The sequence below is a fragment of the Pipistrellus hanaki genome, assembly GCF_964339955.1.
Source record: "Pipistrellus hanaki genome assembly, chromosome: 15".
Classification (NCBI taxonomy): Eukaryota; Metazoa; Chordata; class Mammalia; order Chiroptera; family Vespertilionidae; genus Pipistrellus; species Pipistrellus hanaki.
Window position 1 is genome coordinate 4,482,506 of NC_140517.1, and position 22,519 is coordinate 4,505,024.

The following is a 22,519-nucleotide window of genomic DNA, read 5'->3' on the forward strand; positions in this document are numbered from 1 at the left end:
AGGAGAGGCGTGTGCGGGGGCTGTGAGTCCGCAAGGGGCGCAGATGTGGGTCCGAGGATGGAGGGGCCTGGAGGATGGTCTGGGGCGGGAGGGGGTGTGTGAGGAGAGAAGGTGCAGGTCCTCCCAGGAGGAGGCGGAGCAGGCCAGTGGCCGAGGACACGTTCTTTCCATGCGGAGAAGGGGGAACGGATCCGTGAGAACTTCCTTTGGGGTTTGTGAGAACGTAGCTGGTGGTCACATTCACAGGAGAGTGGGTTGGGGGAATTTGTTTGTTGTTTGTTTGTTGAGCGGGTCTGGGATGGGAAGAGTGAGCGAGCACGCAGAGAGCCCAGGTCTGGAGTCGGCACAATAAGTCAGACTGAGAAGATCCAGAGGCATCAAGGGTAGGGAATGGGATCTAGGAAAAGGGATGGTGAGGGTCAGCTTAGGGTGCTTCTCTTTGGTACCAGTCTTCTCCCAAACACCCCTCCTAGGTTCAGAGATGAGAGGCAGCGGGGACATTCCTCCCGTTAGACATGGCCGCACGCAAAAAGGAAGTGTCCCTTCCTGTGCCTTTTCTTGTAAGGCGCTGCCTTTCCCACGAACAGTCACCCTCACTCTCCGGACTTCCCCTTCGGTGCAGCTCGCGATCAAAGAACAAGATATAGACTGTGCAAGCTCCATGTGTCCGGTGCGGTCAGTAAGGGGGGCGGAGGGGGGGGTGAAATGTCACAAGTTCCTTTCCTTTGGGCTTGAAATCGTGTGACTGATGCCCTAGACCAAACACAAGGCCCGCGGGCCAAATCCAGCCCGCCAGGCCTTGCAATGTGGCCCGCACCGCGCTGTCATCACTACACTCCGCTGTCAGTTTATGACATTGTCAGTTTATGACTGTTCAGTAAACCATTCGGCCCGCGATTTAGGCTGGATTTTAGATTTTGGCCCCTTCTCTGATTGAGTTCGACACCCCTACCCTAGACCATCGTCCGGGGCAGTGGAGGCAGGCGGAGAGTGGGCTGAGCAGCGGGGGAGGCAGTGAGCGATGACAGACGGGTGTCTGGGGAAAGAAGGGTGTGAGCCAGGAAGAGGAAGACCATGTGTAGTAACACCTCTTGGGAAAGAAGGATGTTTGAAACTTTGATCTGCGCGTCTGTCAGCGGGGAGAGGTTCCCATTGAGTCTTAAACATTTGGAAACACGTAGACATTTGGAAACACGGAGTGACTGTCCCACAAGATTCATTGTAGTCAAGTCCGCCCTACTTGAATGAAAGTCTGTCCATCTACGGGGCCGTCATATTTTTGAAAGAGGACCAGAGTGCCATTATTATAAGGATTTGTATTGCACCTGGAGTGAATGACTTTTTTTTAAATGTATTGATTTTTTTGCAGAGAGAAAGGGAGAGGGATAGAGTTAGAAATATCAATGAGAGAGAAACTTTGATCAGCTGCCTTCTGCCCACCTCCCACGGGGGACGTGCCCTCAACCAAGGTACATGCCCTTGACCGGAATCGAACCTGGGACCTTTCAGTCCGCAGGCCGACGCTCTATCCACTGAGCCAAACCGGTTTCGGCAGTGACTGTTTTTTAATAGTGTAGCCTGTTAATGATCGAGGGACTTCCAGACACGAACTGCCAGAGCTAAAGTACAGTGGACAGATCTCAGGTCTTCGTCAGAGAACGTCTCAGGTCCTGCCCTCTGTTCGCCGTAGGACTCTGGCCGAGGACTCTGCTCCGAACGGGCACTGTCCTCTTCTATTAAATTGGAATAAAGTACATCAAAAGAGGAACAAAATTAAGTGAAGTCATGGATGGTGAAACCTGGTATTGTTCGCTGATCTTAATGTGGATCATTATGCTATCGGTTGTCTACATTTTTAAGGTAGTGCTTAAAATGGCCTATTTGTATGGAAAGGAATTGGATGTAGTCTGAGTATTTATTTAAACTAAAAGTAGACCAGACATACAAGATAAGTGTCAATGGCTTGAATGGTCTAGGTCGGTGGTCAGCAAACTGCGGCTCGTAAGCCGCTGTTTGCGGCTCTGTTGACTAATGGGCTTGCCGACCACTGCTAGACTCCATGTTACTGTGTAGTTGGAAGCTGTGAGGATTAGGCCATCGTGGCATATTGTGTGCAAAGAGGTAAAGGGTAGTGTATGACAGTGCTCGGCAAACTCATTAGACAACAGAGTCGCAAGCCGCAGTTTGCCGACCACTGGCCTAGGCAAAGGTAGATACAATTGAAAACCAGTGTTGGCGGTATTACCCCGTTTAAAAGACGGATAGACTTCCATTGAAGGATGACTTGCTACGACTCATTCAGGCTAAATTTCACTTGAATCCAGCTTTTCTCTTGAATGAGGATCCGTCTCCTGCTCAAGCACTGTTATCACTTTTGCATCTCATGTCCGGGCTTCGCTTGGCCCCTCGCCTTCCTTCTCTTTTTTGACTCGTTAAGGATCTGCTACTTAGGGGCATGGGGAAAAAAAAAGCAGCCTGGCTTTCATTTCTCCCGTAGACTATGGGGTGGAAATGAGTGTGTAGTTTAGTAATGGTGGTCATTTACCATATAAAACTATTTGTTGAATGCCTACTATGTGCCAGGCACAATGCAATTCTCTGGAGATCCAGCAGTGGGAAGAGAAATGAGGACTCTGCCTACCTAAAGCTTATATTTCACAGAAGAAAAAAAAAAAAGCTAAACAAGAACAAAAGCATATAGCTTCATGTTTTTGTAAGCGCAGAGAAGAGGATAAGCCTGGTAGAGTGCTGAAAGAATGCCTCCCTACCGAGATGAGATATTCCCAAATAGAACTATGATGGAGAATCCTCCTAATTTTTCAGAATTACTCAACATTGCTTTCCTGTTAAGTACTCTTATTTGTTGCAAACATGGAAGAGGCACAGAAAAAAAAAAAAAAAAAAAAAAAAGGTTGCTCCCTATTTGACAACGTACTCAATTAAAATCCATGTTACCTGCTCATTTTGAATGTTGGTGAATCTTCTAGGACAGTGGTCGGCAAACTCATTCATCCACAGAGCCGAATATTAACAGTATGATTGACAATTCATTGGAGAGCCAAATTTTTTAAACGTAAACTTCTTCTAACGCCACTTCTTCAAAATAGACTCGCCCAGGCCGTGGTATTTTGTGGAAGAGCCACACTCCAGGGGCCAAAGAGCCGCATGATATTCTGAAACCTCATTACAGCTTTTCCTTCAGGGTCTATGCGATGGTGCTTTCTTCCATTCAGGATTATCTCTTGGCCATTTGCCAGGCTGTCTTTATTTGACCTGCTTTGTAGCCAACACGCTGCCGCCATCTGTTCTCTGCAGAATTACAGTTCTCATTAAAACGTACCCTTAAGAGATCGAAAAGGCAAACCATGGGATGGGAGAAAAGATTTTCAATACACCTGTCGATCAACAAAAGACCATTCTAAAGAATAGATACAGAACGCCTACCAATGGATATGAGTAAGACTAACCACCCCATAAAAATGGGCCGAAGACTTGAACAGGCACTTATTTTAAGAAGTTAAAGGGATGACTAACCAACACCCGAAAAACAGGCTCAGTCTATCCAGGACGTGCGAGTTAAAACCTCCTCGAGAGCATTCTCCACCCGCCAGCGCAGCCGCAAGGACTGACAACACCAAGTGTTGGCGAGGAGGTGAGGCAACAGGAACTTGCATACTTGTGCGGAGACATGCAGAATGGTACACCCACTTGGGAAACCAGTTTGGCAGTTTCTTACAGAGTGAAGCGTGCCCTGACCCAGCAGTTTCACTCCCTGTGACATGAACATATGTGTTCACACAGGGACGTGAACGTTAATCCTCATAGTTCAAAAAAACTTATAATACAGCCAATGGTCCACGAACAGATGAGTGGATAAATGAACTGTGACCTGTCCACACAATGGAATCGTACTCTGCCGTTCAAAAGACTGTACCACTTACGCATAGGGCTGCCTGGGGGAATCTCAGAAATACGAAGTGCACGAAGCCAGGCATAAAAGTCCATAGGTGTGGACTTGATATCATTTATATGAAAATCTAGGACAGGCAAGACTATAGTGAAAGAAAGTCGCAGTGGTCGCCAAGGACTGGGGAGAGTGTATTGACTGCAACGAGGCACAAGGGACCTTGTTGGGTGACCAGAATGTTCTATACCTTGATCATGGCGGTGTTTGCCTGGCAATATACATTTGAAAAACCCATAATCTATACACTTCAACTAGGTGCATTTTATTTTATGTAAATGATCCTATATAATAAAGAGCTAATATGCTAATTAGACCCAACAGCAGAATGACCTTCAGGACGACCTTCCACATGAACTTGGGGCTGCCAAAGCTGAGGCAGCTGGGGCTGTGAGGGCCAAGCCCCTTGCATGAATTTTGTGCATTGGGCCTCTAGTGTCTTAATAAAGTTGATGTTTTAAAGATGCTAACAACACCAGATGTTGGCCAGTATGTACAGTGGCTGGAAGGGGACATTTTACAAAGGATACAGCCACTTATTTTCTTTATCAACTTTGTCTTTCAGACGTTCTTGCTTGGAATTGTCCTGCTTCCGGTCCGGGCCTTACTGCTTGGCTTAGTTTTATTACTGGCATGGCCATTTGCTGCGATTTCAACAATGTGCAGTCCTGACAAGCTGACCCATCCAATAACGGGTTGGAGGAGGTAAGAGATAGTTACATCTAAATGTTACGTGTCACCCTACAGACATTCCGTTAGCGATCGATAGTTTTATCTTACTGCTACCTACTCAATTTTCATTACTCATTTTTGTTTCTCAGGTGAGACTGTTCTTAATTGATAATATGCAGGAATTACTGCCCAAGAACAGATCATCTTTTGTGGAAGTTGTTACTTCCTAATATTAAAATATTTTGTTTTCTGATTTATTGCCAAAGAGTGATAGATGCCTGGTTCTCTAAGACCCGGTTAGTGTACCTGACACTAAAATACCAGGCTTCTTTTGTTGTTCTTTCTGAGTTTCTGCGTTTGCTTTTGTGCCCCTGTAATAACTACATATTTCAGCCAGTGATGTAATTAAGTGGGCAAATTATAGTCTATTAACGCATTACTTTAGTGATCATTATTATTATTTTAATCCTCACCTGAGCATATTTTCCCATTAATTTTTAGGGGGAGTGGAAGAGAGAGGGAAAGACAGAGAGAAATATTGATGGGAGAGAGACACACCTCAATGGGTTGCCTTCTGCACACACCTCGGCCAGGGCGTAGGCCGGGGAGGAGCCGGCATCTGAGGTATGTGCCCTTGACCGGAATTGAACCCGGGACCCTTCAGTATGCAGGCCAATGCTCTATCCACTGAGCCAAACCAGGTAGGGCTTTAGTGATTATGATTAACAACAATTTAATGATTCATCAGTAGAGCCAAGTTTTATTAAACATTAGCACGGAGGCCACTGGAACTGCTTGTCACGCAGTATGTAATTAGCCTGGTGCTAGAGAATGTACTGATGATAAACTGAAGTTACTAGGAAAAGTCCGTCCCCTTGGGGCAGAACCCACATACGTGCGTCTGTTCTGAAAGCGAAGACCCTTCACGTGGACTCCTGGGATTTCATAGAAATCCATAGGTGGGCTTTAGGGGCACTGTTCAACTTTCTGAAATTATGCCCATATTTTTTGTACACAAAGGTCTATACCTATTTATCTCAACCTCAAGTGAGACTATGTACCCCCAAATTTTGAGAAACACTGTTTTAGAAGCTTTTTAGGAAATAGGCAATTGGCTGTTCAGTTCATGTTTGAGTGAACAAATGTCAACATGCAACACACGGAAGCCGGTTTGAACCGGAATTAAATCCATCGCCCACAATGCCCCGGGGAGAAATTATACCACCTGCACCCTTGCCAGTCAGACTTCTTTGTTTTAGTTTTATTTTAAAAAATATATATTTTATTGATTTTTTACAGAGAGGAAGGGAGAGGGATAGAGAGTTAGAAACATTGATGAGCGAGAAACATCAATCAGCTATCTCCTGCACACCTCCTACTGGGGTTGTGCCTGCAATCAAGGTACATGCTCTTGATTGGAATTGAACCTGGGACCCTTGAGTCCGCAGGCCAATCCTCTATCCACTGAGCCGAACTGGATAGGGCCAGACTCCTTTGTTTTATAACTCAAGGTTGTCTGTCCTTAAAAACATACTGTAAGTGACATTTTTCATCACCCACTGATTCCTTTCCCTTATGTCCTTGGTTGCTATGATTAGTGGCTGGTAGAGACCCATGATAAGGAAAAGGACAGCCTAAAAGGTCAGGAAACAGATCAAATAAAGGTTGGCAAAGGAAGTCCTAGTTTCTTCAATGGAGCCTCCTCTGCAACAGGTGACATTGGTGTTATTACACAAACACTAGCCTTTTAGCCGTAAAAACATATCTTACCTAGAAGATTTTCGTGACTGTGAACAGGGGGCACTCTGGGATGTGGTTGTCAGAAGCTGCATCGCTATAATCGGAAATAGGACTTGAGGGAACCCTGTGAGAGAGGGCGCTTTTTATCACTACATCCACAGAGATCGCAACTCGAAACGAAAAGGGCAAGCAGGAGAGAGACGGTCATTTCCATGTGCCTCTGGGAAAGTCCTCTGGCTTCTGGTCTCACTTCTGCTTGCTGCGACGTCAGGGGCAGACCAGCTTCCGCAGTCGCTCGTTGCTTCAGAGTTCCTCTCTATCGCATTACGAGATAGTTGAGACCATGAGGTGGGAAGCCCGCTTTCTGAAACGCTCATCGTTGTCTCAGGGGAGGATGCATGTAGTATTGTATGTACATCCCGAGATGTCCGTCCCCTGTTTCCATTTCTAGGGGGTTTATGTTTTGGTTTCTCGACGCATGTGAGTCTGTCAAGGACAGGGGCTGGGCCTTCCTTGTCTTGTGTGCCCAAAATTGTGTTTCCTGGCACAATTACAAAAAAAAAAAAAAACAAGTATCTTTTTAAAAAATTTATTTTATTGATTTTTTAAGGGAGGAAGGGAGAGGGATAGAGAGCTAGAAACATCGATGAGAGAGAAACATCGATCAGTTGCCTCCTGCACACCCCCTCCTGCCCACAACCAAGGTACATGCCCTTGACTGGAATCGAACCCGGGACCTTTCAGTCCGCAGGCTGATGCTCTATCCACTGACCCAAACCGGTTTCGGTTCCTGGCACAATTTGATGAAATGACCCATCCTTTGGGAAATGTTAGCAGTTCGATTTCCAGAATTGTCTAAGTGAGTGACAGCGAGGTGGTGGATTTTAAGATTCTTGATGATGTCTTAGAAGGCTGGCTTTTTAAGAATTATTCCTAAAATAACGCCGAGGACAGTTTCAGCATGAGAATTCTGAAAGTGTTTGGGGAGATGGCGGCGTCTTTGTTACTCACGTGGAGATTCCCAGGGTGCTTGCCTGGCAGGGCAGTACTATTTGAATTTATCAGAGGGATGTGTGTTGAAAACTCACTCTGTTCACTTTAGAGTCACAGAAGAATAGAGCCACTTACTAGCCATATGTCCTTGGAGAAAAAAAAACGTCATTTCTCTGCACCTCAGTTTGCCCATCTGTAAAATGGGGATAATAATAATAATAAGTGACACCGGTTGTATAAAATTGGGCTGAGGATGAAAGGAATTCATATAGGTAGAGGATTTCAAGTAGTTCCTGGCAGAAAGCCTTGTTCCAGGGAAGTTTTAATTATGCTTCTTTACTTGTGTTTTATTTTTTAATTAAAAAAATATATTTTATTGATTTTTTTAAGGTCTTTATTTATTTATTTATTTTTATTTTTTAAAATATTTTATTGATTTTTTACAGAGAGGAAGAGAAAGGGATAAAGAGTTAGAAACATCGATGAGAGAGCATCATCGATCAGCTGCCTCCTGCACACCCCCCACTGGGATGTGCATGCCCTTGACCGGAATCGAACCTGGGACCTTTCAGTCCGCAGGCCGATGCTCTATCCACTGAGACACACCCGTTTCGGCTTTACTTGTGTTTTAAAATGAAGTGTTCTGATCTGTTCGGGGCCCTGCGCGGTGTTTTAGGGTAAAAAGCCCGGCGTTAGCTGCAGTGGGCCGAGCTGATTCTGTCCTTTCCGTGTGTGTGTGTTTGCAGGAAGGTCACTGAGCCCGTGCTGCGGTTCCTGGGCCGGGCCATGTTCTTCTCCATGGGCTTCTCCGTGACCGTGAAGGGGAAAATCGCCAGCCCCGTGGAGGCCCCGATTTTCGTGGTGGCCCCTCACTCCTCGTTCTTCGACGGGATTGCCTGCATCGCCGCCGGGCTACCGTCCATGGTTTCTCGAAACGAGAATGTGCAGGTGCCTCTGATAGGCAGTAAGTACTTGTAAGGTAACAAAGTTTTTCACATTCCTGCATTGTAAAAATCATAGTTTGTTGACTGGCAGATTGTTTAAAATATATTTTATTGATTTTTTTTACAGATAGGAAGAGGGATAGAGAGTTAGAAACATCGATGGGAGAGAAACATCGATCAGCTGCCTCCTGCATACCTCCTACTGGGGATGTGCAGGTAACCATGGTACTTGCCCTTGACCGGAATCGAACCTGGGACCCTTCAGTCCACAGTCCCTTGAGCCAAACCAGTCAGGGCTCCTGCCAGATTTTTAAGACACTTGAAAACGATGAAATATCTCAAACCATATTTACCTGCCTTTTAACGAGGTGCTATATTGAAAGAATGACTTTAGGAAAAAAGAGTAGACTTCCTTATATAATTCTTTTAAAATGGTTACCTTTAGCACTATACCATCATCTCTTTCTGTTCTTATATATCAGAGGCCAGTTTTTCAAATACCAAACATGCTTGATTCTTTTGGAGGGATAATGTGACCACAGAATTTGTGGGAGCACCCGATGGATGCATGCTGCTTCATGAATGTCTCTTCAGGGATCAGGCCGACGAACACACTACAAGTTTTGTCCTATCTCTGCTTTTTTCCTTTCCTCCGAATCTCTCTGAGGGACCAATGGGTAAATCTCTGAAAACGATGATGTGGAACAATTCGTACTTCCTGCTGTAAAAAGACAATGAAGCAAGTGGAATGTTTTTCCCACCAGATGCTTGGGCTCCTCCCTAGGGTAATAGTCTCCAAGTAACTGGTCCCAAGGTCATGGCAAGCATCAGACGATGAGCGAGCGAGTCTGAAAGTCGCCCGATGTTGCCTTGGTACCGTGCAGAAATGATAGTCACTCATGCAGCTAAGAGCGACACTCCTTCTCAGTGTAACTCTCTTCTTTGCGTAACGGGCATTTTCCTAGGAAATTGCGTGGCAATGGGTTTTTGGCAAATTCAGATCTAGGTTGCCTGTGCTAGGAAGGGATGCATTGCAAAGATTGTTGTGCCGAGAATTTTAGTAAAATGACTAGCAATTGCTATGGAGTCCTGTGCGCTATGAATTCACATGCTCAGTGTTCAGGCTGTCCCTAAAATAAAACCAGATCATCTTGCCACATCAAAAGCTTAATGTCAACCGAGGAAGAAGACCTATAGGGAACAGATTGCATTGGCTGCTTTTCATATTCCTGCTGCCGATGTCTGTGAAGTCAATGAAATAGTTTTAGCTAGGAATACCCACCTCTCCTTTTAGAACCGGAAGCTAAGTTCTAACAAACGTTGAATTAGAGGGTGTGTGTGTGTAATTTTTTTTTAAGTTGTTCTCTTTTATTTGCTTTCATTTTAATTTCCATACAGTTTGTTTAATGATTTACCCAGTGTTATCACGTTGGTAGCGGTAGCCAAAAAAAAAAGAAAGAAGAAAAGAACGGCTTGGTTGTAAATTTTGTTTGTTTTAAAGGACTGTTACGGGCTCTGCAGCCAGTGTTGGTATCCCGCGTGGACCCAGATTCCCGGAAAAACACCATAAATGAAATCATAAGGCGAGCCACGTCGGGAGGGGAATGGCCCCAGGTAAAAACACACAAGGCGATGTTGGGAATTGAGTGTAAGAAGTCCTCTTTCCCACGGGATACTCATGGAACTAAATGTATCACTCCTTTTTTAGTCCCCCAACGCTTTGAACCAAGTTTTACTTCGTGTTCTAAAAAGTAACTTCCTACCTCTGAATTTATTTTCCTTTGCAAAGATGAGATGCGAAGGCACCCGTTGTACTCAACAGGGTGGAGGGTTTATACTAAAAAAGGAATTAAGGTCTTGACTCTTCTCTGAAGTTTTTTGGGATAGAGTTTTTCAGTTCGGGGGCGGGGGGGGGTGCGAGTCAGAATCACCTGTAGAAGCTTTTCACACTTGACAGTCTCATCACCCCCCTTCCCCTGGAATGAATGCCTTTGGAAGGTGAGGGAGGGGCAGCACTGATGGGATAGAGCCCCATGGGTGATGCTGGTAAGTATTTCTCTGCCTTTGCCCAGGTGAAAGCAGCCGATCGCTAGCAGAACTCATGGCTCTGCAGTGATCTGGCCATCCCTTATGATGTGTAGATGTTAGAGTGCCCAGAAGAGCGTGGCCCACTGGGAGGCTGTAGAAACCAAAGCATGTGAGGAACCTATATATATAAAAGCCTAACCGACTGTTATGACCTAACGACCGGTTGACTAATCGCTATGATGCGTACTGACCACCAGGGGGCAGATGTTCAACGCAGGAGCTGCTCCCTGGTGGCCAGTGGTCTCCCATAGCCAACCTCACCCAGCAGGCCAACCTCCTGTGGTCCCTCCACCCTGGCCGGCTGGCCCCAATCTTCCCAATACGGACTGGGCAAGATGGCCCCAATAGGCCCTAATGGCCTGCCAGGCTGAGGGACCCCACCAGTGCACGAATCTGTGCACTGGGCCTCTAGCGGTTTAATAAGAGTGAATGGGGAAAACTGGCATTTGGAATAAGGGTTCCATTTTTTTCTCTTTGGATCCAAAGAATAGATCTAGGTCTGGTAGGTGAAAGTTAACACACAGGTAGATTTTTCACTCATTTCGCTCAACTTGAGGGACTTACTGTCCAGAGGTAGAATCATCAGAAACCACATGCGGGGAGGATATTATAGAAAGAGTTCAAGCATTGGAAATGCTAGTTGACTTTTAATGCCCCCTCCAGCTATGAGACTTCGTGATTCATTGTTAACAGGGCAGCTAGAGAATGTCCACTGGAGGAATCACAGTTATTTGGGTCCCATTGTCATCGCAATCCAGTTTTGTGTTTTTTTTAAATTGGAGGGTGGAATGGCACCTACTCATCATTTTAATTTTACAAGCCACCTTTTATAGTGGTGATGTAGCCTAATGACGTTTCTCTCCCTAATTATTATATAAAATACTCATTACTAGCTGTGGGGGAGCAGGAATTTTCTGTGTTGTTCTATGTGCTTGGCGATTTAACTCCTTGCTCAATTCTAAACGCCTCAGAGAATCAGTGAATGGGGAAACTGACTCTGGAGAGTGTCTTTCACACGGAAAACAGAAGGAAGTGTGCTCACAGCTAAAATCACTTCCGCAGAGAGATATGAAGTTGTGTTTTGTAAGTCCACGAATTCAAGGAAGGACAAAGCACATTGTAAACAGCTCGCTCCTTTTCCCTCCGGGCCTTTAGCTGGGAGTGATATTATTCAATGGGAGAACTGAAACAAAGAAGTAGGAAGTGAGGTGGTTGACGGTGTAGAGCTGCTGCAGAAAGAATGTAATATTGCCTACACATGCCCTTGACCATGACTTAGGTCTACGTCATCTTCTGAATCTGTTAGGATCCTACATTATCATCAAGATATAAGTGTATATTCTATTCAAAGCTTTAATCTATTTTCTAATTACCTTACTGGCCAGACTACCCTTCATGTGAAGGAAAAGCAAATGCCTGTCATCTGATTCTGGCTTTCATTAGAATCAAGGGTGAGCCTTGGGTCTCGTCTATGTCTTGTAAGAATTGGCAGCTGTCCGTGTGGTAATGAGAAAGTGAATAATGAGCTAATCGATTCATTAGACTGAAATATTAAATCTATTCCTTTTCTTTCAAGATACTAGTTTTCCCAGAAGGTACTTGTACTAATCGCTCCTGTTTGATTACTTTTAAACCAGGTGAGATCAATTAAATTATGTATTGTGGCAAAGTCGTATGGGCGATTTCTCGAATGATTTGATCGTGATGCACCACGTAACGCGTTGGTTTGCTCTGAGCGTTGCTTCTTTTCCGGCAAAAATGTCTTAATGGTGTGAAGCCACAGAATGCACTTCTTTACTTTCTCTTTTGGTATCAGAACCGCTTCTTCCTTGGAGAGAAAGAGAGAGAGAACGTGTGTGTGTGTGTGTGTGTGTGTGTGTGTGTGTGTTTGAGCAGAACCTACTGGTGGATTTTCCTTTTTCTCCAGGGACGTGGTCACAGGCACCCTGTGTCATCAAGTGGAAACCTATTTCGATGATCATTATCATGCCTTCTAAGGCTTGTTCAATTTTTTAATATTACCAAGCCATGAGTTCGATAGTAATGTGTAATTTTTACAGCACTTGGTGATACTTTATTTTTTTAAAATATGTTTTATTGATTTTTTACAGAGAGGGAGAGAGAGGGATAGAGAGTTAGAAACATCGATGAGAGAGAAACATCGATCAGCTGCCTCCTGCACACCCCCTACTGGGGATCTGCCCGCAACCAAGGTACATGCCCTTGACTGGAATGGAACCTGGAGTCCTTCAGTCCGCAGGCTGATGCTCTATCCACTACCAAACCAGTCAGGGCACTTGGTAATACTTTAAAGTGTTTCTGTATTGGCTGCCAGAATGCTCACAGCCGAAGTTAAAAACCCACTTTTGTCCACTGCGGTAGTTCTGGCTTCAAGCATTTGGTGACATCTAGATTCTCTTATTTCCCCTTTGTCTTGATTTTTGCCATGGCTTTGGGAAAGAGAATCCTGCTGAGTAATAGGTATTTGGAAAATGAAAGCCCATGGGGATGCCATTAAGGGAATATTTTAAGGGACAGACCCAACGTTTCAAACTTTGCTTGCATAATTCTGGGTTTTCAAACTCTCGTGTTTTGGCAAACACGAGGGATTTACCAACATTTTGCAAGTAGCTTCTTATGTGTGCTCTGACAGCATCCGCTTCTGTGTGCCATTTCTTACTCATCTTCTCTGCTGTGAGACCCGCACGCACACAAAGCCCGTGTAATCAGATTCCATCCTGCTCCTAGGCGCCTTCATCCCAGGAGTGCCCGTGCAGCCCATCCTCCTCCGGTACCCCAACAAGCTGGTAAGCACCCCGTTTCCCTGGGCGGAGACTTTCGGACATCCCGACAGCACAGATGCCCCAGGGCCCCTTCTGACCATTTGAATAACGGTCTGGAGAGAAGAGTGGTGGGAGCAGAGGGGAAGTCTCATTCCCCTTGGTTGTTTTTGTGTGTGTGTGTGTTTTAAATATATTGTATTGATTTTAGAGAGGAAGGGAGAGGGAAAGAGAGAGAGAAACATCAATGATGACAAAGAATCATTGATTGGCTGCCTGCTGCACGCCTCCTACTGGGGATCGAGCCCACAGCCCTGGCATATGCCCTTGACCGGAATCGAACCCGGGACCCTTCAGTCCACAGGCCGAGGCTCTATCTATCCACTGAGCCAAACCGGCTAGGGCACTTTGCATTTCTTTAAACTTTTCTCTCAGATTACTCACTCTCTCTCTCTCTCTTTAGGAAAACTGATGTTTTGGGGGGTTCTGTAAGCAAATTCATTGTCCAGATACGTTCCTATTCAGGGGAAAATAGCTAAGCATGCAGGATATTTTTTAAAAGCGCTCCGTCCACCGTTGTTTAACAACAAGAACGTTCTGGTTTTATTTTTCCAACATGACGCTTTTCAGTTAGAAAGCCCATGCCTACCAGTATGGGAATGAGGTTTCTGTTTCCCTTTGTTAATCTCTGAACGAACAGCTTCAATTCTCTTTCATTGTAGGACACGGTGACGTGGACGTGGCAAGGATATACGTTGTAAGTCGCTCCTCCCTATTATTGACATACATCTCATCCTAGTGAAGAAGAAGAAGAAAGATTTTTTTTTTTTTAAAGACTTGTTCTGAAAGTAAAGCTTTCTCATCAGATCCTTACATCTGGTAGCTGACCCGTCTCCGTAGACAGCACCCCTCTCTTGCCCATGAGCCTCGTGGTGGCCGCATGTACACAATCCCTGCCTTGTCATGTTCTATGGGTCTTCAGGGCTTACCCACCGCCTCTTGTCAACACCCCAACGACCTAATTTCCATCTTACATAGCTTTCATTCTGCGGTTCCCTTTCCATTGCCCATTCAGCGCTAACATCTTGATTGCTATTTTACTATTATATATATATTTTGGCGTCAGCGGCCCAGAGGTCACGCAGGCCTGTGGCCTACAGTGTGAGCTGGGAAAAGAGTAGCCAACCTTGCAGCTTCGTTCCGGAGGTGAGAAGCGTAGGGCTCAGCACTTTCTAAAAACTCCTCAGAGAGGCGAGGAACACCGTTTGCCTCTTATGCCGAAGTGAAACGGGCCTTTTAACTAGGACGGAACCTGCAGAGTCTCCATCCGTCCGTGGCCTGTTGATGTTTCGGTGAGAAACGTGTAGAACCCTGGACTGGAGGGCTCTGCCGGGGGTTTTCCCTATCAGGCCTCGGGTACTGTGCACAGAATTCAAGTACCCTTGTTGGTGGACAGGAGGCAGCCCCTGGGAAATACTGAAAAGGAAATCATTTGCTTTCCCCAAGGATCCTATGGGCTCCCCCTGGGACTGACCTGTTAAGACAGTTCCCACGAATTCTGGACGTCAGATACTGCTACACCTTCTCTCTCCAGTTTGTGCCCGTGAGCTGCTTTAAAATAATACATTTAAAAAATATATATATTTTAATGATTTTTTTTAAAGAGAGGAAGGGAGAGGGATAGAGAACTAGAAACATCGATGAGAGAGAGACATCGATCAGCCGCCTCCTGCACATCCCCGGTAGGGCAACCAAGGTACATGCCCTTGACTGGAATCAAACCTGGGACCCTTCAGTCCGCAGGCGGACGCTCTATCCACTGAGCCAAACCGGTTTCGGCGAAATAATACATTTAAGTCAGAAATCGTAACAGGTGAACCGGCCACACCTGTTCCTGTTGATCAACGTGTCAGAGGGGTGTGTCCCTCTCACACTGCCGTCCTTGAAGCAAGGTCAAGGGCACCCAGAATAAAGGGCTTAAATGGCAAAGGGCATCGAAGACACGATGTTCCCGCCCGCCCTTCAGGAAATCGGTGTCCTCCTTTGGCTAGCGTAAAACTTGCACGGCGCTGCTGGCTGTGAGGAACTGGGGTTCAGGAGGGACAATCAGTACGAGAGCATTTTAGAAAAAGACTAGAAGTTGGGTGGAGAGTGTATTTCTGTTTCCCAGCGTGGGCCATCCTGGGAGCCTCACACGTTGAGTTCCTCAAGGAGCTGGTGAGTTTGGGTTCACTGTTCCGTCCATATGATTTTTTTTTTTTTTTGTTCAGGGAGATGTGAAGGTCAAAGAAGGGAAAGCTTTTCCATCCGTGCAGCATTTATAAACCCAGACTATGTCCGGCGTTTGGCCTGTGTGCAGAGGGGGTTGTTGGGTAATAGTAGGCAATCCTTGTCTCACCGTGTAAAGGGAACTTCTCTTCTTCCTCTTCAGCTTTCAGCTGTGTGTGCTCACCTTCTGCCAGCCCTTCACAAGGGTGGAAGTTGAGGTAAGTCATTCAAAACCTGGCTGTGGAGCTTGAGATTTGGCCTTTCCTTTTATTTTATTTTGAACTAGAGGCTCGGTGCACGAAATTTGTGCACAGGTAGGGTCCCTAGGCCTGGCTGGCGACCAGGTCCAATTTGTGGGGTGTCCAGCAGGGCGATCTGGGGGCCCCTGCTGGCACCCTCCTTGACTGGCCTGGGGCCTGCAGGCTGGGGTCAGCTCCTGCATTGAGCATCTGCCCCCGGTGGTCAGTGTGCATCATAGCGACCAGTCGTCCTGCCATTTGGTCTATTTGCATATTAGGTTTTCATTATATAGAGCTAGTGGTCCAGTGCATGAAATTCGTGCACAGGGTGGTGTCCCTCAGCCCAGCCTGCACCCTCTTCAATCTGGGACCCTTGAGGGATGTCCGACTGCTGGTTTAGGCTCGATCCCCCCTTGCCAGCCTGATCGCCCTCAACTGACCCCCTCCATTGGCCTACTTGCCCCCAACTGCCAACCTGATTGCCCTCAACTGCCCCCCCCCCCCTTACTGGCCTGATTTTCCCCAACTGCCATCCCTGCCAGCCTGCTCACTCCTAAACCCCCTTCTTGCTGGCCTGATCACCCCCAACTGCCCTCCCCTCCTGGCCTGACCGCCCTTAACCGCCTCCTGCTCTGCCCCGGCACCATGGCTTTGTCTGGAAGGATGTATGGAAGGTCTCCCAGTCTAATAAGCATATTACCCTTTTATTAGTGTGGACTCCTTGTCTGCAGAGACCGGATATGCAAGGGCCGGGAGTTAAACGCACCATCTTTCCGATGAGCCCTGTGTACAAATGGTGTATCTGAGCCCAGGTGGTCAGGTCTAGCCCTTAGAGATGGATCAGGAAACACCTCTCACTTCTGGGAACCTCCGAGGTGTAACCGGTCTGGCTGGCCAGACTCGAACCACCCATTTCTATGTCTGCGTTCCTGTCATCGCCGTCCTCTGCCCATTGGAATGCTCACCCTTCACATCCCGGCCGAAGGAGGCACAGAGGCCGAGAGCCCCACAGCTCCTTGAGGAGTAGTGGGCTCGGGAGTCTGGGTGGTGGGAGAGGGTCCGGGGCCCCCGGGGAGCCCGAGGCCGGCATATCCGGGAGGCAGCCCGCACCGTCAGTCACAGGACAGACGGTCTGTGGGCTGGAGCTGCCGCGGCAGACGGGAGTGGGGGCGTCATTAGATCATCCTGAAAACCTGACCACACTTTGTAGACTCCAGGTTGTTCCCAGAAGAATTCTTAGTCTCTGGGAGTGAGACTGCATGGACCCCTGAATTCAGAATCTGCTTGGTTTTACGGGTGCTTTTGGGTAGCCTGTGGAGAGAGGGTCAGATATAGACCTACGTATCTCTCCTGTACCTCCAGCAGAACCAGCAACAGATGTGGAAATGCATGTAGAACTGCTTTTTTAAATATATATAGAGAGCACATGTGTCAGTGGTTAAACTGTGTTAGAACAGAGGTATGCAAACTCTCATTCTATTGCCCTGACCACGATTACACATTTCCTTCCTGTGTCCTGACTGGCTTTCTCTCTCTTTGCCTTTCTCTCTCTCTTCCTTCCTTCCTTCTCTCCCTCCTTTCTTCCTCCCTTTCTCCTTTCCTCCTTTCCTTTCTTCCCTCCTCCCTTCTTTCTTCCTTCCTTCCTCTCTCTCTTCCTTTCTCGCTCTTTTTTTTCTTTCTCCCTTTTTCCTTTCTGCTCCTCCTTTTCTTTCTTCTTCCCCCTTTTCCTCTCTCCCTCCTTCCTCTCTCTCTCTCTCTCTCTCTCTGAGTTACAGTATTTGCATTCTCCAGCCGGTTCTCAGACCTGTTTGACCTGTTTGGACAATATTTTCTAGCAAAAGAAAGAAAAAGAAAGAAAGAAAGAAAGAAAGAAAGAAAGAAAGAAAGAAAGAAAGAAAGAAAAAAGAAAAGAAAAGAAAAGAAAAGAAAAGAAAAGAAAAGAAAAGAAAAGAAAAGAAAAGAATATTTTCTTTATCTAACAACTTCACCATTAGCAATGCCTGCGTCAGCAGGGATTCGGTGTGTGAGGATTGGGTGCCAGGCACAGAGACGGGAGCCTGGGACTCCCGACTTAGAATTCTCGTTTGAATGATCTGTGCTTCAGGTCTGCGATGCTACCTTCCACCCAGGGGGTCCCTAACAACCATAGGGCTGGGTATTTTTATTCCCCAGCGCCTGGCTGTAACCGGACACCCCCACCCCGGCCTCGGAGGTGCCAGCTGGCGCCGCCCCGCAGGCAGCTGCGTTGGGAGTCTCGGCTCCTCTCGCCATGCCCGTCCGGTTGTCTTGGCCGTCCAGAGGCACGCTCCTCTCTCTCCTTGTCCTTTAAAATGGTCGGGGATCCTACCTAGTATTTCTGACACGCGTCTTTAGAACTCCTTCACTAGCAGTCGGGTAGACCTAAGTTAGGACGTTAGCCGAGCCCTTGTGGCTCAGTGGTTGAGCATCAGCCCGGGAGCCATGAGGCTCCGGGGTTCATTTGATTGCCACTACGTGACACCAGGATGTGCCCGAGCCGATGACTTTACCCTCTCTCCCGCTGTGCTCTCACCGGTGACATGGGAGGAACACGCATGTCACAGGGCCGCTGGGGTGTATTGAGGGTGCTGCGTGTGCTGGCACACGGCTGGGGCTCGGTGAGCATTCACCCTCGTTCCCCTGAGCACGTAGCTCGCTCCGCTCTTCCTAAAAGGGAGCAGAAGGATTGTCCGCAGGCGCCTCCCTCGTGGTGCCTTCTCTCCTCTGGAAGCCTTGCGGGAAGAACCGTGGACGAACCAGCACCGCCCTTTGGTGAAGACCGGCCCGCGAAGGGCATTTTCTGCTCCTTGGGAAAGGATGCGCTTGTGTGACATCGTCCTTCACCCATCTCCCTCCTCCTCGAAATCATCAGCTTAGGGGAGAGGAATGTGCGGGTGCGGCCAGGAGGCAGCGAGGGAACCGGTTCTGTGAGGACCATGTGTGCAGAGGAGGACCGGCTGCCAGTCCGGAGATGCCAAACTGGTTTCAGCTGGGGGTGGGGGGGTGGGGGGGAGATGATTTTTGAGAGCTCATCTTCCACCTGAATAGACAAAGGGGACCTAGCCGGTGTGGCTCAGTGGATAGAGCATCGGCCTGTGGACTGAAAGGTCCCAGGTTCGATTCCGGTCAAGGGCATGTACCTTGGTTGCAGGCACATCCCCGGCAGAGAGTGTGCAGGAGGCAGCTCATCGATGTTTCTCTCTCACCGATGTTTCTAACTCTCTATCCCTCTCCCTTTCTCTCTGTAAAAAATCAATAAAGTATTGAATGAATAAAGAAATGAATAGACGCAGGGGAGGGAGGACGCAGGCCATGCAGGGGAGAGCAGGTGACTTTTAGGAAAGGCAGACGGGCCCTCGGAAGCAGAGATGAGAGAGAGAGTGTGTGATGGCGTCGGCCTGGGGGTGACCCCGCCTCTAGGCTCCTCTCCTCCGATGGGGGCCAGGCGCCTGTCCGATGAGTCTTTGCAGGAGGGGGTGTATCACAGCCGGCTTCTTATTGGGGAGCCTGTCTGACGGGGAGAGGGGTTACAGAGAAAGTGCCTCGGCCCCAGGAAATCCACACGCCCGAGGGGCCTATGTCGGGGTGGCCTTCACGGCCGTCCCTCGGAAGTGGCGAGTGAAATGCCTTCGCGATGAAACGTGGACTTGCAACCCGAGAAGCAGAGCCAGCGTCGGGCCAGGTCTGAAGGCAGCAGATCAGAGCGGGCCGGGCAGGGGCCCCGGGGCAGCGGCAGGGACACGCCGTCCAAGCTCCGGAACCCGATCCTCGCCCGTCACGGAGACGCGGAGAAAATAGACTCGGGCCAGGACGACATGCCCTGGCCCAGCTCCAGAGCCAAAGGGACACAGGTCTTCAGCAGAAGGAAGACAGACTGGGAACTCTTTCTCTACTCGGAGGCCGTGTGGCCACCTTGGGAAAGGAAGGGGGTTTTCAAGCAGCCACGGGGACCCCGTGGAAGTTGACGTGGATTTGTCGTAGCCTCACCCCATAAGGTTTTTAAAAATATGTTTTTATTGATTTCAGAGACAGGAAGGGAGAGGGGGAGAGGGACAGAAACATCAACGATGAGAGAGCAGCATGGATCGGCTGCCCCCTGCACGCCCCCTACGTGGGGTGGAGCCAGCAACCCTGGCGTGTGCCCTGCCAGGGAATCGAACCGTGACCTCCTGGTTCATGGGTTGACGCCCAACCACTGAGCCACACTTGCCGGGCATAAGGTTTTTCTTTAGCCTCCCTCGGGGGTCTCTGCAGGAGTGAGACGGAGGGTTCAGGAGACAGGTGACCAAGGTTTTGTGACCGGCACCGTGGCTGTGGCGCGTGGACGTGTCTGACTCCCCAAGGCCAGGGTCGACAGGCAGACAGATGCTGCCGCAGGGGCAGAGAAAGAGGGGTGAGCAGGGCCTGAGAGTGACAGCGAGGCGCTCGTGGTCCAGGCAGGACCCGGTTGCGGGGAAGCAAACACTCCGAGGCCACGAGGGCAAACTCTGGCTGGAGAGCTTGTGGGAGGAGGAGATGGTTCGTGTCCGCGGCGGAAATAGAGCGGGAAATCTCTGCGGCCAGGCGGAGAGGCGGTGAGGTGAAGAGGGCAGATGGGCCATCGGTGTGGCCACGGGGAGGGGACGAGAGAAGGAGAAGGTGACAGGGAGACGGGACCAGGAAGCCGAGGGGGGACTTAGACATGTCTCGGGGGCAGCGATGGATAACAGCCTTTTTGGTGCATCGTCCTTCCCGAGGAGAGGGGATGGTCATGCTGTGAGCCTCGTGCAGAATGAAAACGAGCTAGATGGCCAGGTCTACCCCGGGGAGAGGTGACTTTTGACTAGAATTCCCATTGAATTGCTGCTTCTCAGGAGGCCTGGGGCCCAGGAAGGTCACATCTAGGCTTTTAGTTATTTTTTGCTCTCAGTGGATTTTTTTTCCCTCCTTTAGAATAGAATGCTACTCACTATGAGAGTTACTAAAACTGGTTTTATGGAAAATACTATCAGAGAACCAACGCCATAGCTCACTGTATTGTGTGTGGTGAACAGCGAAGCTGCAATTTATTTTTTTTGGATTTCAGTATATGCTACAAGTCAAATGTATGCTATGTAGATGATCCTTTGGTTTAAAAGAAACAACACAACACAAAGAATTATAGGGCTATATAAAACTTCACAGTATTGTACTGTTTTGTTAGAGGTTTTAGGAACGTTGATTGTGAAGCACTGTTTTCTTCCTTGGATTGCATCCCAAGCAGATATTAGCCATTTTTACGGGAACAGGCTGAAGGGAATTTTTAGACGTTGGTGCTCTGGATATATAAGTGATGTGGGGACCTCTGGTGGCTCAGTGTGTTTTTCCATCTTAAGGAATCACTGGATACGGAACAGGAAGCCAGACAGAGGAGTCTGGTTGGAAAGGATGTTGGTGATCTTGCAGTCAGACCTTTCCCTCCACAGGGGAGGGGACGGAAGCCCGCGAGGCCCACAGGATTCCCCAGCAGAGCCAAGGCCACGGGGCTATTTCTGCCCCTCGGAGGTGTTAACAGAATGAACGAGCCAAGTCAAATGACCTGTAGCAGATGATCCTGTCCTTCCTGCCCACTTCTCTGAGACACTCCCCTCGCACCCAAGCCGTGCTCAGCACCCCACTTCCTCTACTCCCTCTGCCCGTGGTCTCACATCTCTCGCAGGTGGATGCGTGGGGTTCCCTCCACCCTTAGCTTCTTCCTCTTGGGCTTACCACTCCCTTCCCCCAAAGGCCCTGCTCAGAAACTCGGACCTGCTCATGTCCCTCTCTTGCTCAGGCTCCATCTCCGAGTCCCATGGCCCACAGGCGTCTTATCATGACTCACAAGATGGGCAGACGCGCCTGCGTGAGTCCAGAAGAGGTGTTCATTACACGAATCTTTCATTTTATTCCCCTGGCACATGTGTGTGGCTTTAGCTCTACTGTTTAACCTCTTCTGGCCACACCCTTCTCTCCGATGGAAATGGTAGAGCTCGCCTCAAGAAATTGTTAAGAGAGTTCATGGCATAAAGACGCCAATAGAAAGTTATCAGCACATAGTAGGTGCATAATGTTTCCAGCACATAGTAGGTGCTTAGCTCATTGTCGTACGTTTCTACCCCAGGACATGGAGAGCTCCTGGAGGTCAGGGACCTCCTTGCCACGTCTTCAGGGCTTAGTGTGTGGCCTGGCACGTGGTAGGTGCCTAAGCATGTTTACCGCATGGAAGTGAGCCATGGAATCTTGGGTCCATCATTTGACTTTTGTGGATCCCAGTTCCTTATGGCTAACATTGGGAGGCTCGGTTGAAATGAAATACTGCACTTAAAGCACCTCGCACGGTACCTGGTTCATTGGGGGTGGAATCATGTTTATCCTTCAAAAGCCGAGGTCAACCATCAGTCAGCTCTCTTTGAATCCTGTTTGGCTGCCTTTCCCTGCCCACTCCCGGCCAAGATCACCATTTCCTCTCTCTCACCCTCCTACTCTAGGAAAGATGGTTTCGTGGGGAAAACAAGGGTCGTAGGATCTGACCGACCTTGGGCTGAATCCTGGCCTTGCGACCTGTTTTACTTTCCATAAGTGAATGAAGCTTTTCATTCACTTGTGGGGTCTAATTGGGGTCAGGGTCGTGATACTGAGCATACGCGGTGTCTCCCTCGCCTATAAAAACTTCTGTTTCCTTTAGAACTCAAATAGGGCCCTATTGATCTTGCCTGATGTATAGTAGGTGCTCAAAACATAGGTTGTGACGTAAATACGGCACCAAAACCTTGCTAATGTTAGAATGCTATTCATAAAAACGAGGATGGCACCAAT

At 48.1% G+C, this 22,519-nt stretch overlaps 1 protein-coding gene across 1 annotated transcript in view; it reads left to right on the forward strand.

Moving 5' to 3' along the window:
• Positions 1-22,519, forward strand: part of LPCAT2 (lysophosphatidylcholine acyltransferase 2) — a 45,261-nt gene that overhangs the window by 681 nt on the left and 22,061 nt on the right. The window contains exons 2-8 of the mRNA XM_084861261.1: positions 4,530-4,669; positions 8,116-8,333; positions 9,815-9,927; positions 11,978-12,038; positions 13,150-13,208; positions 13,904-13,938; positions 15,613-15,667. Coding sequence (XP_084717387.1) covers positions 4,530-4,669; positions 8,116-8,333; positions 9,815-9,927; positions 11,978-12,038; positions 13,150-13,208; positions 13,904-13,938; positions 15,613-15,667 — 681 coding nt within the window. The remainder of the gene's footprint in view (positions 1-4,529; positions 4,670-8,115; positions 8,334-9,814; positions 9,928-11,977; positions 12,039-13,149; positions 13,209-13,903; positions 13,939-15,612; positions 15,668-22,519) is intronic.